Raw genomic sequence first — 19,800 nt, forward strand, 5'->3', positions numbered from 1 at the left:
GACCTGTGTTTATGGAGATCCCAGGACAGAAGCGTCCTGAGAAAGGGCTGATGGAAGACTGAGGAGACAGACACACAGAACCTGGGGATAACGCTCGATGGGTTCTGATCCAGCTTTGGGGTGAGGGTCTGTGGACTGAGAGAGCGGCAGGAGAAAGGTGGTTCGGTCCCCCGTCCCTGAGGGGCTCTGACCTCACCCAGGCCCTCAGTGGAGGGTTGGTGTTCCCTAAACCCACCTCGGCAGAGATGAAGGCAACCTGGAGAGGGCTTGTAGGAGATGGAAATCAAAACCTGAACCGCAAAGCAGGCTTTCCTACTGAAAAGAAAAGAGCTGATGCAAAGATGAATAAGCCATGTTTTTGTTTTGTTTCCCTTCTTACAGCCAGTCCCCTCTGAGTGTTAAGCATTTCTCAAAACTCCTTGCTTTGTCTGCATTGGTGCGGAGACCAAACGTGCCCTGTCTGCGCCCTCTACTGGCCAACTCAAGCGTTGCTAGAGCTTTCACATCAACACCGAGGGGAAGAATCCAGGAAAACCTTACCTTGAGATGGTAGAACATTCAATATGCCAGCCAGGTCTTCCGTTTCCCCAAGGAGAGGACCAGAATATCTCCTGGGGCTTGGCTGCCTTCCACAGGGCAAAGTCGCTGGCATGCCGCTTGTCGGAATCACCTGCCAATTAAAAGTGTTTGATCAACAGGGTTGAGAACTTAGAATGAACAAACCAACCCAAAGTCACAAAACTAAAGCACTTTCCAAAGAGTCTGTTCCTTCTTATAAGTAACCTCACATTCCTCATTCATGTTTTTCTCTTCCCCCAACCTGACGGCTGGAAAGAATACTAAACACTTTCACCTAAAATATGCCAGTAGCATGAGGTCTGTCAGCATGAGGCCAGTTTCAGTAAGTTGAATAATGAATGAGTTGAGATTTCAAACACGCACGGTGATGCTGCTTTCTGAGGGGTGTCCTGAACTGAGTATGCTCATTCTTCTGCAGTCTGTCTCCTAAGACAGCTGTGCTATCAGTAACTGAGTTTGAGTAACTTTCCCCCCCAAAAATCATATAGAGCGAAAAGGAGAATTACCAGAATGCCAATCACATTCAAAGAGTAAAGAGACTCAAAAGAGAAAGGTTAGGTTATTGTTGAAGTCTGTACAATGAGCCAGTTTTGGGCTTTCTTTACATTCCAAAACTTGGAAGCAACCAAGATCTCCTTGAGCAGGTGAGTGGGTAAGTAAACTGTGGTACATCAGATAATGGGATATTATTCACTGCTAAAAAGAAATGAGCTATCGAGCCATGAAAAGACATGAAGAAAGCTTACATGCATGTTTCACATGCGGGGACCATCTCTGAAAGGAGCCGTGAGAATGGGCGAAGGTGCCTTCTCCAGGGAGAGCTGGAGGCCCAGGCAGGAGAGGGGAGGGACGTGTCATATGCTGTGTGACCTTTATACTCTACAAGTTCTCTCTATTTAAAAAAAAATCAAATTTATTTATTTTTAATATATATTTTTATTGATTTCAGAGAGGAAGGGAGAGGGAGAGATAGAAACATCAATGATGAGAGAATCATTGATTGGCTGCCTCCTGCATGATCCCCACTGGGGATCAAGCCCGCAACCCGAGCATGTGCCCTTGACAGGAATCGAACCCGGGACCCTTCAGTCCGCAGGCCGATGCTCTATCCACTGAGCCAAACCAGCTAGGACCAGAATCAAATTTAAAACACAGCTGTGATGCCTGGCCAGCATGGCTCAATGGTTAAGCATTGACCTATGAACAAGGAGGTCATGGTTTGATTCCTGGTCAGGGCACAGGCCCGGTTTGCGGGCTCAATCCTCAGTGTGGGGCATGCAGGAGGCAGCCGATTAATGATTCTCCCTCATCATTGGCATTTCTATCTCTCTCTTCCTTTCCCTTCCTCTCTGAAATCAATAAAAATATATTTTAAAAAATAAAACACAGCTGTGATCAGCTGTCTGGCACCACCTCTAAGAGTGTGGGGGTCTCAACCGAGCACTGGGAAAGAGAAGCTGAGTCTGTGCTTCAGGCCCTGGAACCCGGGACAGGACGCCGGGGTCCACCCACCTGGCTCTGCAACAGGACCAGGAGCCACACCGACGAGCTTGCCGTACTTGTCGCCTCTCGACTGCAGATCAAAGTAGACATTGCCTGTTTTATAAAGGTAATAATTTCATTTCTCAGTCTTAAATGTCAGCATCTACATGAGCTTAACAGCTAACAAGTGATTAGAACTTAACATAGAATATGGCATCTGGCCCTCGTTTGGCCTCCTTTACTATATTTTGAAATCAAAATTAACACCACCAGCACTGTTTTTTAAAAACACATGCATTTGGACACATCATGAATGTCTGGATGTAAAAGTGAAAACAAAGGAGTAAGTTCTGTGTCAAATGCAATTCTTTTTAACAAGAAAAAGGAAAAGTGAGTGTTACCATTGGCCTGCGTTCAGCTCTGGGCTTCATGTTACACAGCGATCAGCAAAGAAACCCTTTCCTAACCAGATACCCTCCACGACTTCCTTTTACTTAGGTTACAAACATCGCTGCACTCAAGCCTCCCCGTAGCTTTCCCTCCCACCGAAGTGCATCCGGTCCACGTTTTTAGACTGAGGGGGCAAGGTGACCTTCCGCTAGGTCACTGCAGAGCCAGGGCCGCCCTTGCATGTCCAGCCGCGCAGGGGAGCGGTTATCGGAGCTGGAGCTCTCGCCAGGAGTCAGTCCTGACTGAGCACGCGGGGCCGCCGGGAAACAGAGACCCCAGACGACTCAGAGTCCCTGGCCTTCACTGAGCTTGTTCCTGAGCCCCGACTGCGAGCTGGGATAAACCGGTGGAAATGGGAGAAGTACTGTGGGGTAAGTTAGACTGTAAACGGCACTGTAAACGTTCCCTTTAATGGATGAAACATTTTCCTCGGACCTCTATTTATGGCATCCATTTGCTGAACAAATTCTTTCTTCACAAATAGTGCAAAGATCAAATTACAGCCAAGCTTTGTGAAACTGTCACAAAGTCCAAATGAATGGAGTTTCAGTAAGTAAAATTTATTTTAAATTAATTATGTTTATCATAATTAAAATTTACAATAAAGCATAGTCATAAAACAAACAGCATTTACTCCTAAAGCATGCTTGGATGGGAATCTCTGAGCAGCGCATGAACATTAATCAGTTTAGCTGGCTTATGTGTCTTATTTCACATTATATGACAGCAGGAAAACAATTTCTGTATTTCTGGAAACCATTCCAGTTCAGTCACCTAAGCCCTTTAAAACAAGTTTTTCTTGGAAATAAAATCTAAACATAGCAAACAAGATAAAGTAGAAGACTGCAAACCTGTATGCACAGGCTATTGAGAAAGGCAACAACATTTCCAGGGACCAGGGGCCCCTGCCATGTAGCTTATGCCCTCAGGTAGGACCATGAAAGAAAGGTGCTCACAGGCCAATAATCCCTATGAATCATGTCCATGATCATGCTTTCCACTTTGTTACTGACTTGCAACAAGTATTGCAGTACCTGAATGCTGCCAACCCCCGGCTAGGCTCTCTAATGGGTTATTTGCAAAAAGCAAAAGGTTTTCCTGGTCCAAGAACTGACAAAATGTGAATACGTGAACAGCAAGCGGAGGCAGCATATGATTGGCTACCAAATGGTACAGTGCGGATATCACAGCTGAGAAGGTGCGTTTCGGCTACGGGCAGTAAAGAAAACTTCCTGGGAGAGAGAAAGGAGGATTTAGATCTGGGAAGAATGACTGGAAAGGAAGAGATATGGCTGAAAACAATGCTGAATCGTAGAAGCAGCAAAACGCCAGGCTGCCAGTCTTTCCCTGAAACCACCAACCGAAAAGCAGCAGCTCCTAAACCAATGAAACGCTACAACAGGAAGTGGTCACACACCCAGAAGACGGGTGTTCCGAAGACAACTGGCCTGGTCAGTCTCTTCAACGAGCCCGTAATGAGGGGAACAAAGTGGGGACTGTCGTAAAGGGACAGGACACAACCACGTGCATAGGCTACTGAGAAAGGCAACACACATTTCCAGGGGCCGGGGGCCCCTGCCACGTAGCTTATGTCCTCAGGGAGGACCACGAAAGAACCTGAGTTAGATGAGGCTGTGCGAGGTGGGAGACAGCAGGGTAGGTGTGAATATGCAGAGGACAGGGCATGCCATTAGGGAACTGTCCAGCAGCTCAGAGCTGATCATGACACTGGGGTTACATAGGGTGACGTCTTTTATTCAGAGACGTGTGTTGAAGTGTGCAGGGCCTAAAGTGTCAGGATGTTCACTGGTCCATCAAAAAGACGCCTGCCCATCCAAGGAGATGACAGTCTGAGGGCCAGTCTTCCACAAGGGGGTGGACCTTTTGAGGTGCTGCCATTGTCCTCCACTGTTTGCTATGAAAAATGTGAACAAAGTTGAAAGAAGACTCAAAGGACACCTGCATACCTACATCTAGTACAACATTGTTAGCATCATGCCATATTTGCCTTGTCTAGACTAGCTCTCCAGATGGTCATCTCTTCCTGTAACCGTGGAAATGCTTTTTAAAAGAATTGATGCGTCCTAGCTGGTTTGGCTCAGTGAATAGAGTGACTGAAGGGTCCCGGGTTCGATTCTGGTCAAGGGCACGTACCTCGGTTGCAGACTCAGTTGCATGCGGAAGGCAACCAATCTGTGTGTGTGTGTGTGTGTGTGTGTGTGTGTGTGTGTGTGTGTCTGTCTGTCTGTCTCTCCCCCTCCTTTCCACTCTGTCTAAAAATCAATGGAAAAAATATCCTCGGGTGAGGATTAACAACAAAAAAATTGATGCAGCCATTTATGCAAAGACAATAACCATAAGAAAACCTCACATTTCCACTGTAGGAATCATATTGAGAGAGACAGTAAAACATCCGGCACGCTCCAACAACTCATAAGAATGTATCCAGTTTCTCAAAGTCCCATCAATGTTACCAACAATTAGTGTTTATAAAATAGCCCCACCTCTTGCTGTTGAGTAAGCATGCCCATTAGCAATTATTCCTTCAATGAAAGAAATGATCTGAGGAATATTTTCAGTTACTCTCAAGTATACTGTGGGTGGGAGAACCTGAAAGAAAGCAAAGGAGAGTTAACTGTTTCCATAGTTCAAAAGCAAGTCAGCCAAAACTGGCTTTCACTGTTCAGGCTTCTTATCTTCATGGCAGAAAGAATAAGCAACACCCTACTTTACCTTCAAGGCTGCCATATCTTGTTTAAAATCTTCTTCATAAAGGTTGGCAAGAGAAGCAGGTGATATCTTCATCTGCAAGAAGATTAGGTGAGCCTATTAGGCAATCCGGAGTATTCACAACAGAGCCACACAGGGGCTCTACGGCTCCCACAGCTGGGAGGGCTGGGCCGCATGGCCCGTCGTGGCTTGGCCTCAGTTTGACATGCCTGCTCACAAAAAGGGCATTTAATTTTAGGTATCAAACTTATCCTAGTAGCTTAGCTACTCAAAAAGGTTTGTTGACCCTTTATTCAGGTTAGAGAGAAAAAAGAAATAAACAATGTGATGATTTTTGTTATATAATTTTCAAAACAAAAACTAAGCTTCTTTTTAAAACATATTTTTATTTTTATTGATTTTTAGAGAGAGAGGGAGGAAGGGTGAGAGAAAGAGAAACATCAATCAGCCGCCTCCCGCATGCCCCCTACGGGGATCCCCGCAACCCAGGTACGTGCCCCGACTGGGAATTGAATCAGCAGCCTATTGGTGCACAGGACAACGCCCAACCAACTGAGCCACACCAACCAGGGTGCCTCTGTTTTTCTCGAACAAGGATAAGCCAGATCAATCTACTGTACATAACAGCCAGAAACTTGAGTTCCTATCTTATACCTTACCCCTCAGGAGGCAAAAGTAAACAGGCTAAAAATATATCACAGAGGAATTCTCTAAGAAATATTTGAAAGCAATACAGCATATGAAAATAGGAATTGTGACGGGTGTTCAATCCCACAGGGCCATAGCTGGGCTCCTGGGGACGGGCAATCCCCCACCACAAATGGGCATCGCATTCTGAATGTATGGCATATGGGGGCAGGTACCTGCAGCCCCAGATCTAGAGGGGGCTGGCACACAAAACTAGGTTTACAAAAGTATTCCTTACTTTTCAGCACAAAAACACTCCCAGGACAGAAGCACGACACACTGTGAAGTTATGAAACTAAACGCAGCTTCGTAACTGTTGAGCCTGTGAAGTGACCCGGGAGCCACTGGAACTCACCCAGCATCTGTGGCATCTGTTCCAGGCCGGGTCCTCCTCTCCCCTGCTCCTCCCCATCCCTGAGAACTAGAGCTCCCATTTTATGGGGGAGCGATTTCAGCTCTGGAGTATTAAGAAACTTTCTCAAGTGAAACAACACCCTAAACCCACGTTCTTACCAGCCCAGGACCCTAAAGTCCTGGAAACTGCAACCAATGAACATTTACTGAAGAAAGGAATCTGGTGGACAAAGTGTTGCTGCCCAAGTGTCTTCTGTGTTGTCTTGAGCAAGACAATAAACCTTGGTGCCTTCGGCGATCTTTGCAACACGAAGAAAATCCCAGCTAATTGTCTTTAGATTGCTATGAGGATGCAATGAGAAAGTCACCACTGTGAATGGAAAAAACTACATTAATATCACTATTAAAGAGACAAAACACCTAGCACCCAGACACAGCTAGTGATCAGTACATATTAGTCCTTTTCCTATGCTACAGCTTTGTGGCAAAGCTGACCTCCTAAAAAAAAAAAGTTAACTTATTTATATCCAGAAGACAAAAGGCCAAACAAATAAAAACGCTAAAACTTCAGTGTTAGCTTTCACTTTAGAAGCTTTTAATACTATGCAATTTTGGACCTAATGGTCAGCAAATTGCTTGTATTTATTCATCTGTAATTTTTTAAATATATATATTTTTAAATTGATTTTTGGAGACAGAGGAATGGAGAGGGAGAGAAAGAAACGCCGACGTGAGAGTGCAACATCAATTGGCTGCCTCCTGCACGCCCCCTACCAGGGATTGAGCCCGCAACCCAGGCATGTGCCCTGACCGGGAATTGAACCAGCAACCTTTTCGTGTACAGGATGACACACAACCAAGGGGCCACACCGGCCAGGGCTATTCATCTGTAATTTCTGTTTTCTGCATAGGAAACCCACTCCCAGGGAACTCGAATGACATAAGGGTGCCCAGGACGAGTCTCTCTCCAGACAGCCAACACCATCACCAGTTGTCTCAGGAGCATGGCCATGGTCACACATGTATTTGCATCCTCTTCTTGAAATGTAGCGCCTTCCACACTTGGCCTGCACCTGGCTTCCTTCTCTAACAACAACGTTCCAGAACTGTCCGCGCAGAGCACGATGAGCCACTACCTTCCTTTCTAAGGTCCATTCCAGACTTTTCATGAACTATTCAGCAGTCCTCTCCAATTACTTTCCCATCTTTTTACTGACACACACGACAACACATGTCATTTCTAAGCTATAGACCTAGATGTAAAGCCACTGGTCAGAAATGTTTGCTAGCTTCTGCCAGCTGCTTCCGAGGAAGGTGGACTGATTTGAACCCGACCTGCAATGCATGCAGGTGCCTACGCTGCAAAGTGCTAGCAAACTCCCAGATTGTCGACATGACAGCTAAAAAATGTTTTTTCACTCTAATTTTAATTTATGCTTCTCTTATTTTGAGTGAGCTTGAACATCTCACATGTTTACAAACGATTTGTATTAAATAATTTATAATTATCCATACCCCCCATGTTTCTATTGAGTTGTAGGTCTTTTCTTACTGATTTGTAGAAAGTACTTTTATATAATAGAAATTAACATTTTATCTCTGATATGAATTTCAATTTTTTTTTTTTCAGTTTTTAAACTTTATGGTAGGCTTGGCTGGATAGCTCAGTTGGTTACAGCATTGTCCTGATACATCAAAGTTGTGGGTTTGATCCCCAGTTAGAGCACATAATTTATAAGAGTCAACCGATGAATGCATAAAAAAGTGGAACAACTAATTGATGTCTCTGTCTCTCTTCTCTCTTCCCTTTCCTCTCCCTCTCTAAAACCAATCAATCAATCAATCAATCAAATAAATAAATAAACATTATGGCCATGTAGAAAATTTTATTTTAATATTTAGCAATCTTTTATATTTCTCAATCTTTTCCTACAAATAGCTTCTGGGTTTGAAAACAAACAGAAAAGCCTTCTCCAACATGAGGCTATAAAAAGTGCCTCAAGGTTCTGTCAGTAATTTGTGGTTTCATTTCTTTTATATTAAATCTCTGATCTGCCTTGAATTTGGTTGTGAAGCATATATCCAACTTTGGTTTATTTTTTTCCTCCAGATGGTTACTCAACTGTCAACACTTTTTACTGAATAATTCATCTGCTCCCTATTGATCCCCTCACTATATCAAAGGCCACTAATTTCGTTCTGTCATTTCCATCCCAAATGCAGCCAGCGAGGTCAACTTCAATCTCAAACCCTGCCTCCTCCTGTGTGGAGGGTGATAATGTGCCACACCTGGCAGGATGCTGCAGGGTTGGCCGTTGCAGACACAGAGCAGCCTCTCTTGCTTCCCACCACCATCTCCCCTCCCCAATCTGCCCTTCGCTCATCCCCTGGCCACTTTGGTATGTCACAGCCTCCAAGGACTAAGTGGCTGGACCAAAGTGGACACATGACCCCAGGGACACCTAACATCGGCAGGAATTTGGACATGGGGCAGAGGCACAACTGAATGTTGACGGAGGCTTAAACCAAACTGTCATAGCGAACCAGGGATGGGGTGCTCACCCCTAAATGCTAGCACTGCCCAATCTTCACTTCTGGCCCAGCAACATTTTCTTTCCAACACCAACCACTTCTCCAATTCTCCAACTCTACAGGGTACCCTCCAACTTCTGGAGTTAGCACAGACCCCACCCCCACAAGTTAGGGGATCAGTCGCATAAGACCACCCCCACTTCAGACACCAGCTGCAAATGGTGGTTCCCAGGCCACTTGTATTTCTACCCACAGACTACAATTTGGGGGCTTGACAGAATGAGTCACATAACTCAGAAAAGCAGTCTACTTACTACCAGTTTATTTAAAAGGACACAACTCAGGATACCAGATGGACGAGATACATAGGGCAAGGTATGGGAAAGGGGCGGAGCTCCCATACCTTCTGAGTTCTCACCTCCCGCCCACCAGCACCTCCCTGGGTTCACCAGCCCTGCAGCTGCCGAGCCCTGTCCTTTGGGGTTACATGGGGACTTCATTACTTAGGAGGGTTGATTAAATCATTGGCTCCTGATGATCAGCTCCACCTCAGGCCACCCTTCCCTCCCAGGAGGTGGGGGTAGAGGAATGAGTGTGGAGTAATGTTGTAAAATCACAGGAATGTAAAGTACTCAATGTAGTTTTTTCTGAAAATTAGATAATTTAACAATTGTTTATAGCCCTTTAGAGATAATTAAGTTGCTAATTATAAAAAGCAGAAGAGGTGAAAGTAGACTTGACTATTCCTATAACTATTAATTTAATTCTTCATTAGAATGCTCACACGCAAAAATTCCTTTAACTGTCATGTGAGATATAAGAGAAATAACCTGTTCACTCTTAACAAATGATAACATTAAACTTCACACGAGCTTAATTTCGCTAGCCTAAAAGTAGCATTTAATTTCCCTCTGTAAAGAGGGAGTAAGGTATTTACCATGGAGGCTGAGGGGCCAGGAAAGAGATTACAGATTCAAGTCAGGAGGCCCCTTTAATAAGGCAATTCATTAAAGACTTCAGGGACCAAAATCAAATGGACCTGAACTTCCTTCACCAGGACAAAAAGATCCCTCTGATTACCTGTCAGAGCACACATACCTGGATAGTCAGATGGGAAAAGTACTTGTGAAACACAAATAAGAAAAACTGCTACATAGAGGTAAAAACACTCATCAATCAAGTTATCAATCCATAGTCTTCAACACTTACTTCATTGGCTCTTTTAATTATCTTATCATCCACATCTGTAATTCCCATCACCATGATGATGTTGCATCCAAAAACCCTGGTTAGGATCCTTCGAATTATATCAAATCTAACATATGAGCTGAAAAAAAAGAAATGTTAGGGTGTCTTTAATACATTGAGTCATCATTGTGGTCTTTAAAAAAGAGTGCATTACATGTTAACACACTGCTACCTAACTTCAAGTGTGGGATATAATCATCTCTCTATATAAAAGCCTAATACGCAAGTAGACCAAACAGCGGAACAACCGAACAACCGGTTGCTATGATGTGTGCTGACCACCAGGGGGCATGCGTGGAATATGGAAGACGTCGGCCGTGGCGGGTTGGTGGAGCAGGTGAGTGGAGGCGCCAGACCAAGGCGGGGTGCCTGTCGCTGTCATCAGAGTGAGCCTCCGGTGGTAACTGAAAATTCTTTGCTCCGTGCGTCACAGTCCTGCCCGGCACTGGCAACTGCTGCCGGCGCCAAAGCCACTGCTCGCACCCACTGCCGGCACCCGGTGCCGGCCCTGATCACTCGGCACCATCAGCAGGTGCAAGCAGCAGCTGCTAGCCCTGATGACCCCTCAGGGCTTCTCCACCTCCCCCTGCTCCTGAGGGGCGATCACTGGTGCGGGTCTCAGCCCATCCTCCGCCACTCGCACCTGCTGCCAACAATGGCCCCACTTGCTTCCGCTGCCAGCACCTGGCCTCAGCCACGATTGCTTCTGAGGGCTTCTCCACCTTCCCCTGCTCCTGAGGGGCAATCAGGGCAGCAGCCATGGCTAGCACCCCCTGATGGTGCTGGCCCCGCTCATACCTGCTGCTGGTGCCGACCCCAATCTCTCCATGCCATCAGCGGGTGCTAGCGGGGCCAGTGCCGTCAGCATGTGGGAGCTGCGGCGGCAGGAGCGGGGCTGCCAACAGACAGGGGACCAGAGGGCCATGGCAGGAGGGGCTGGGTGGGGACGCAGAGGATGGGCCGAGACCCGCCCCAGTGCCCACCACAGCCTCGTAGCCCACAGTTCCTTTCAAGGTACACAAATTCGTGCACTGGGCTCCTAGTATAATCAATAGTTCAAGTACAGCTAGAAAAAGATTTTTACTGACTGGGTCACATTGGTCCTCATAAGAAATCAACACAGGTACTGCCTCAATTTCAGGATACATGTTAGCATTTTTAATTTTAGAGCTATCGTTCAAGTGAATTTACATCTATTTAATTGTACAAAACTTTACCTGTAATACAATCTCACTAGGTAGTTAAAACACTGAAAGCATTTACCATTCTTCATTTTCTCCAATAACTATAATGCTTGATTATGACAAACTAGAAGCAAATAACTACAAATAAAAACAAACACAATCTTATTAAAGCTGTAAAAGATTACTCCTAAATGTGCACACCATTACAGATCACCAGCTTACTGGTAGACTACATTGGGGAAACTGACTTGTAAAATTGAACTGTTTTAAATTCCATTAAGATAATTCAAAAATATCAAGAATCTGGTTTCCCATAAAAGCAACATTATAATCTAAGGTCAGCTAATCTCATGCTCATTTCTGTTGTCCACGTGGCCTCTCTAAAATTGAGTTCACAAAATCATTTTCCCTTGAAAATGAGCCTCATAATTGCATCCCTTGAACCTACCTCCCTCACTCACCCCAAATACAGCTGAGGCCAAAGCCCTCCTTTCTAGCACCAAAACTATCTCCGAAACCCTTGCCAAGATACATAACCTTTTGAAGCCTCAGGCTGCTTATTTATAAATTGGGCAAAATTCCACTACCCCATAGGATGTTACACATAATTTTAGTGCATGGATTCCAACAAGCATGAGCTATTATTACCACTGTCATCGCTATGCCTTTCATTCATCTATATATATAAAAGGCTAAGTGACCAACCGAACAACCGTCTGACCGGTACATATGACACACACTAGCAATTTAAAAATAAACATTGACTTGTGCATGAGCAATATTTGTCCCCATCTGACACTGGCCTCCTATTTAAATTAATTCAAAGACAGTTTCCTGTGATGTCAGCATTTGCGATGACTATTAATAAATCACAAAACAAATTCTAGACAGAGTAGAAATATTCCTACCTGAACCTGATTTTTGGACATGGTCAGTTATATGTTGCTGTCTCTTGAGTTCAAAGAGCATGTGAATTTAAAGTTAAAGTTGTAAATACTTCATCACAAGGGAAATCAGTCAAGCACTCTGAAAATGTTTTTATTATTAATGTGGTATACAGGGAAATATTAGGATAAGTTTAATCAATTTATCCATCATTGTTTGTATCAATGTTGTTTTTATATCATGTTTCTGTTGTTTTTATATGTCTTTGTTGTTGTTATATCATGTTGTTATTGTTTATTTATTAATCAATTTATACACTATTTTCATATACATTTTACTAATTTTCTTTCATCTCTGACACTTCTATTATAGAGAAGGGACAAATAGCGATATTAAAATAGTTCTTCTAATTAATTTCCTTTCAATGTGCACAAATCCATGCACTGGACCACTAGTCTTGAATAAGAAAAGACTTTATAGGACATGAGATTTAAGAGAAAAAGTTAACATGCACCTAAAACAGTGAAAACAAAAAGTTAAGTCACACGCTGGTGCCAGAGGAGCTCAAGGGCTGTAATGTCCTGAGATACTGCAGGTGGGCTGCTCCCCCAGGGGCCACTCCACATGAATCACAGGAGGCTGCATGGTGGAGGGGTGGAGAATGGGAGCTCAGCCATCTGCCTGGCTCCCCACTTTCCTGCTGTGGGACCTGATAACCCTCTGTACTGCAGTATCCCCATTTGAATTTGGGGACAATAACAGCACTGCCATGAAGAACAGACACACAGACCAACAGAACAGAATTGAAAGCCCAGAAATAAACCCACATTTATATGAGGAAATAAGTTTTCACAAAGAAACCAAAAACATACAATGGAGGAAAGAAAGCCTCTTCAATAAATGGTGCTGGGAAAATTGGAAAGCCACATGCAAAGAATGAAACTTGACTGCTATTTGTCACCATACACAAAAATTAACTCGAAATGAATTACAGACCAAAATATAAGACCTGAAACAATAAAATACATAGAAGAAAACATTGGTACCAAACTTATGGACCTTGGACTGAAGAGATGATTTTATGAATTTAATCTTCAAGGCAAGGGAAAAGCAAAATTAAATGAATGGAACTATATCAAACTAAAAAGCTTCTGCACAGCAAAGGAAACCACCATCAAAACAAAAAAGGCAACTAACTGAATGGGAGAAGATATTTGCAAACACCTCTGATAAGGGGTTAATATCCAAAATATATGAAGAACTCATACAACAACAAAAGAAAACAAACAATCCAATTAAAGAATGGACAGAGGACCTGAACAGACACTTCTCCCAAGAAGACATAGAAAGGGCCAGCAGATATATGCAAAGATGCTCAACTTCACTTGCTATTAGGGAAATGCACATCAAAGCCACAGTGAGATACTACCTCACATCTATTAAAATAGCTATTATCAACAAGGCAAGTAATAATAAGTGTTGTAGAGGTTGTGGAGAAAAAGGAACCCTCATATGCTCTGCTAGTAGGAATGTAAATTGGTACAACCACCTTGGAAAACGGTATGGAAGTTCTTCAAAAAACTAAGAATAGAGTCACCACATGACCCAGGAATCCCTCTTCTGGGTATCTACCTGAAAAATTTGAAAACATTTATTCATAAAGATATATGTTCATTGTAGCATTATTCACAGTGACCAAGACATGGAAACAACCAAAAACTGAAGTGTCCGTCGATAGATAATTGGATAAAGATGTGGTACGTATGTATATACAATGAAATACTACTCAGCCATCAGAAAGATAAAATACTGCCATTTGCAACAACGTGGACGGATCCTGAAAATACGCTAAGCAAAATAAGTCAGATAGAAAGTTAAAAATCTGATTTCACCTCTATGTGGGATATAAAACTGAAAGCAACAAACGATCAAATAAGACAAACAAAAACTCATAGACACAGACAAGAGTAGGGTGTTGCCAGAGGGAAGTGGGGTGGGGGAAGGTGGAAAAGGGCAAAGGGGATGACGGAAGAAGACTTGATCTTGAGTGAACGAGCACACAATGCAGTATACAGATGATGGATTACAGAACTGTATACCTGAAACTTATCTCATTTTATTAACCAATGTCACTCCAATAAATGTAATAAAATTAAAAATAACGGCACTGCCACCTGGTGTCGTTAGGAGAATTACATCGGCTAGTGTTTCTAAAGCATTAGAACAGTGGTGGCACATAGCAAGTGCTATCTGTGCCTGTTAAGTATACGTTTTGTTTTGTTTTTTAATATTTTTTAAAAATATATATTTTTATTGATTTCAGAGAGGAAGGGAGAGGGAGAGAGAGATAGAAACATCAATGATGAGAGAGAATCATTGATTGGCTGCCTCCTGCTTGCCCCCTACTGGGGATCGAGCCCGGGACCCCAGGCATGCGCACTCGACCAGAATCAAATCCAGGACCTTTTGGTTCGCAGGCCAACACTCTATCCACTGCGCCAAACCAGCTAGGGTCGATTGTTGTTTTTTTTAAAATAGAGGTTGGTGTAGCTACCTGGGGAGTTAAGTAGGGACAAACCTGTAGAACCACAGAGATGTCTTTAGGATTCTGAACTTTACCCTAAGAGCAATGGAGCCATGCCTACCATCTCTGACCCCCAAATCTCCCAACTTTTTCAGAAATCTTATAGTACTAACACATTGCGTACCGCATAGAAATCTGTAAGACATACGCCAGGGACCGCACGTTTTTGGGCAAACAGCACATTATTTAAATCATAATGCACTTTAGGTGTTGTTTTTCAATAATTGTAACATTTTTATTTACAAAAACAATTAAACTTCCTAGTACTTTTTTAACATATGGTACTGCATAAAACATTTTCCTCTATGAAGAGGGACCAAACAAAATTTACATAAGTATCTAGATTCGCTCCCTTTTCCATGGGCGTGAAAAACGAGAACACTCGTGAGTGGTCCTTGACAGATGGCGCGCGAAACACGAGAAAACTCCTGAGCGGTACGAAATGTGCTAAGATCTTTTGCCTCGAAGGGGCATCTTGAATGGAATAACTCTTTTTGAGGAATGGGTTTTATTTTATTAGCAAAACTTCCACAGTGGGTATCCTTGAGTGGGGGCGGGGAAAAGGAGAGATGAAGGAGGACATAGAGGAGGCTTGGGTGTTGGTAATGTGTTTCTCCATCTAACAGCCATGAACATTCATTCAGCTGTACACTTAAGATTTGTACTCTTTTCTCTTTTTTTCTTAAATATGTTTTATTGATTTTTTACAGAGAGGAAGGGAGAGGGATGAGAGTTAGAAACATCGATCAGCTGCCTCCTGCACACCTCCTACTGGGGATGTGCCCTTAAACAGGGTACATGCCCTTGCCCAGAATCGAACCTGGGACCCTTCAGTCCGCAGGCCGATGCTTTATCCACTGAGCCAAACCGGTTAGGGCAAGATTTGTACTCTTTTCTGCATTTGTAAGGGCAAATACAAATTATAAGTTAGAGGCTTGATTCTCTAGTTGAAAATAAGAGACTCTCCCCCTCCTTCTTCCTTTCAGAATTCCCTCAGTCCTTTTGAAATGTATGTAAATTTTTCTAATCCTATATAATAAAAGCCTAATATGCAAATTGTCCCCTTGGGCGGTTGTTTGACCGGGAGTTTGACCACTTGCTATGACATGCACTGACCACCACAGGGCAGCGTGGAACATGGCAGGCATCTGCAACGTGGCCCTGGCAGCAGGCAGCAGGGAAGGCACTGCCAGCCCGATGGGCCCTGATGAGAGAACGGAACTGCAGCAGGATGGTGGAGCAGGTGAGCGGGCGGCACCAGGCCAAGGCAGGCGCTAGTGGGGGCCTGATCGCCCTGCCGATTGCCCTGCAGACGGCGACCAGTGGTGGCTCCCAGGCACTGAGGGAGCCAGGAAGGGGGCCCACCTTGATTGATCACCCCGCAGGCAGGATGGTGGAGCAGGTGAGGTGCCAGGTGGGGCTTTGGGGCTGTGAGATTGGGAGCACGAGCTGGGGCCCAATTCCTGCAGGCCACCCCAAGGGACCTCACCTGTGCACGAATTTGTGCACTGGGCCTCTAGTAACTAAATAAGCCTCTGTCAGTGTGGACAACTCAGGAAAGTCTCAAGGACCTGAAAGCCATCCCTTAAAAATGAAGTCAATGAAAATAATGTTCTATCACCCAAGTCAACACTGCAAGCCCTACCTAACTAGTGAATGGTATCCACTTAGCTCTACAGAGAGTACAATTTCTTTCTATCTTTGCAGTCATTTTAGTGGGCTGCCTATCATGTGCATCTCATTCTGGTTTAATGCTTATTCAATAATAAAACTGTTTTATTTCTCTTCTGCCTTTATGGAGAGGTTTTTCAAGTTGGGAGATTATTCATTTTCATATTTCCCCAATATATTTCATGCTTCAATGAAGAGGTCAAAATATGCTTTTTTATAATTAAGTTAGCCCCAAGTGAAGGGGAAAAAGAATGATTTCTAGACCATTTATTTTGTTATAAAAAAACACAAAAAAGTTCAAGATTTTGCTGGCAGATATATAATTTTTTATATGTATACTAAAGAAAGGTAACTTTTTACTTTTAGTCTCTAGCTGAAGAATAACAAGTTTAAGTGATGTATAAGAGAACATACAAAATATTAGGGAACGTGGCAATTTTAACAAATGAGAGAGCAAAAGGGAGAGCACAGGGGTCAGATATACCAGGCTCCACCCCAGCTCCAACACATCCCATGTGCGTGACCACTGGTAGGTTACTTGTCCTCAATAATTGTTGAACCCTCACCACACATCATACTTCAGGTACTGTGTTAAGCAGCAATCTCATAAAATTGTGAAGATTCAAAAAGATGAATACTATCGCCCTGGCAGGGTGGCTCATTTGGTTGGAGCGTTGTCTCAACACCAAAAGGTTGCAGGTTCGATTCCAAGTCAGGGCACATACCTAGGTTGTGGGTTTGATCCCCAGTTGGGGCAGGAAGGGAGGCAGCCAGTGATGTTCTCACATCAATGTCTGTCTGTCTCTCTCTCTCTCTCTCCCTCCCTCCTTTCTCCTTTCTCTCTCTAAAGAGCAATGAATATAGCTTCGAGGATTTAAAAAAACAAAACAATGGATACTGTTATCACCCTCCCATCTCAAGATGAAAAAAACCAGAACTCAAAGTATTAAAGTGTCTTGTCAAAGTTGGAAAGTAAATAAATATGGTAGTGGGAGCAAGACATAAGAACTGACCAGCCAATTCCAGGGCCACTGGAAGGGCCTCACCTCACTAAGCCCATCAGGAAACATCTAATTCCAAAATGGGTCCTTTCACTGCTCTCATGGCCTCCAGGGTTGCCTCGCCTGTGAAATCCATGTAAGTGTTTAGAACTGTTACAAGAGCCAAATGAGACTGTAACACGTGTGCTTCCCACACTGCCTGGGATATAGCAATTATTCAGTATTCTTACGCAGACACTTGAGAGATGAAAAAACCTGCAAAAGGCTTTTCTTTCCCAAATACATGAAAATTCCCACTGAGGACACTCACCACGCATGGCCAAGGTGTGCGTGATCATAAACAGTTGGTCCACAGCTATACCTAGGAACAAAGTTAAAATACATCATTGTGAAACGTATTTGCAAGAGAAGATATCACTTTCTCAACTAGGATCATCATATAACCATGTCTTTTAAAATATATATATTTTATTGATTTTTGACAAGGGAGAGGGATAGAGAGTTAGCAACATCAATGAGAAACATGGATCAGCTGCCTCCTGCACACCTCCCACTGGGGATGTGCCCGCAACCCAGGCACATGCCCTTGACCGGAGTCGAACCGGAACCAATCAGTCCGCAGGCCGACGCTCTATCCACTGAGCCAAACCGGTTAGGGCAACCATGTCTTTTTTTATTTTCTTTTTTTAAGTAGCCACTTTTGTGGAATGTACAGCTGGGAATATAGTATTACTTGACTTGCTAGCTTCATACCAAAATCCTGTCATTTCACTGTGACTATACCAAGGTGCCATGTATTTTATTATTTACTAAATGATTTCCACCTGAGAGCCCGACCCCGCTCTCCACACAAAACGCTCAGCCCACAGTCCTCCCCGCCCCGCCTCCCCCCAACCTCGCTCCCCTCAGTCCCCGGGAGCTACCAGGAGGCGGCGTCCGCGCTGCCCACGATTAAAGGGTCCTTTCTCAGGGTGAGGCTGTTGTACACCTTGACGCCCGTATCGTGGCCTTCCGGCTGCAGCCAGCCCCGCCCGCGCGCCCCGGACACCGCCCGCCCCGGCCCCGGCCCCGGCCGCGGGCCCAGTGAGGCCGGGAGCAGCCGAGCGCCCAGACTGGCCACGCGCACTCGCAGCATGACAGGCCCGCGAGCCACCCGGAACCAGAGGACCGGGGCAGCTTGGGAGCGCGCCCCGCCCACCCCAGGCCCCGCCCACGCCCCGCCCACCCCGAAGGCGGCCGGCACGGCCCCGCCCAGCCCGGAAGGTCCCCGGTCGGGCCCCGCCCTCCCCGAAAGGGGACGAACGCGGCCACCTCCACCCCGGAATGGGGCCCGCCCAGCTCCCGCCCACCCCGGAAGAGGACCAGGCACCGCCGCGCCCATCCCGGAAAGGACTGGGTCCGGCTCCCCTCACCCCAGGTTAGCCGCCGGGAAGCGGCGGCTCCGCCTCCGCCTGGCCAGTCGGCGCCCGCCGGAGCGCTGGGGGAGGGGAGGGGCGCCGGGGGGACGGCGTCGGTGCCCGGGCCGCGGGGAGGGGTGTTCTCCCCCGCCCCGGGGAGGGACGCCCCCTTATCTGCGCAGATCGCGGACGTGGTATGAACCCGGGCGCGGGAAGGCTCTGGGAGCCGGAGTTCACGGTACGGGACCGGCCGCCGGTTCTCGCGTGTTCGCGAAGCACGCTTGCACCCCAACGTGGACACAGGTTTGCCCCTCGATAGACGCGCGCGCCGGAGCATGTTTGCATCCCCAACACACCCTGTCTCAGTCTCCGGGTGGAAGACCAAAGCTAGGAAAGCACCCATTCACCAAGTACCAGTACACGTGGTAGGAAACGTCTGCTTGGGATTCATTTTAAGGTTAAAAGATCATCTAGTCTCTCAAGAACAAAAACATTCTGAATTGCGGTTTCAGTGGGACTTTTTAAAGGCGGATTCACTTGAAGTTACTTTCAAATTATCTCGACAGACGTGCCCTTGTTAATATCTTGCAAAACAGTGTTACAAAAATAAACACACAGAAATCTTTGCTCTTGCGGTCCTTAAAGAGCACGGAGATTTCTCAGTTCTTTGGGGGCGGTTGTTTTGTTAATTCTATTGAAAGACAAATCAGTATGTTCCTAAAGCATTAAAATAAAATTTTTTTTTAGATCCCTGGAGTCTAACTGTTTCAAGCTGAACTGCACCCTAATGTAAATTATGTTCTATGCATAACACTAAAATGTTAGAACCTGTTGTTGTGAATTAGGAGACCAGGACATCAAAGCTAAGCGGTGCTCCCTGACTACTCAGAGTTCTCCTGGAGTATTGTCCTCTCCTCACTGCCTGCGTCCTTACCTCGGTGTTATTTTGCAATGACTCTTGTTTCTAGTACAATGTGCATATTTCTCTCCCTGAGTACTTTTTAGATTGTAAAGTC

General features: G+C 45.0%; 1 protein-coding gene across 6 annotated transcripts in view; it reads right to left on the minus strand.

Moving 5' to 3' along the window:
- The window catches only part of CARS2 (cysteinyl-tRNA synthetase 2, mitochondrial), a 134,827-nt gene that overhangs the window by 15,241 nt on the left and 99,786 nt on the right, over positions 1-19,800 (minus strand). For 3 of the 6 annotated variants that reach the window (XR_009451369.1, XR_009451368.1, XM_059685121.1), the window contains exons 1-7: positions 18,311-18,562; positions 17,698-17,748; positions 10,024-10,141; positions 5,245-5,316; positions 5,016-5,121; positions 2,092-2,175; positions 541-670 (exon numbers count right to left, since the gene is read on the minus strand). Coding sequence is in view for 4 of the 6 variants with exons in the window: in XM_059685121.1 (XP_059541104.1) it covers positions 541-670; positions 2,092-2,175; positions 5,016-5,121; positions 5,245-5,316; positions 10,024-10,141; positions 17,698-17,748; positions 18,311-18,522 (773 nt within the window). In the remaining 2 variants the exon portion in view is untranslated. Of the gene's footprint in view, positions 1-540; positions 671-2,091; positions 2,176-5,015; positions 5,122-5,244; positions 5,317-10,023; positions 10,142-17,697; positions 17,749-18,310; positions 18,563-19,800 lie in introns of those variants that run through there. The other 3 variants (XM_059685122.1, XM_059685123.1, XM_059685124.1) reach the window with 3 other exon arrangements.

This window comes from Myotis daubentonii, chromosome 2 (genome assembly GCF_963259705.1).
Source record: "Myotis daubentonii chromosome 2, mMyoDau2.1, whole genome shotgun sequence".
Taxonomy (NCBI): Eukaryota; Metazoa; Chordata; class Mammalia; order Chiroptera; family Vespertilionidae; genus Myotis; species Myotis daubentonii.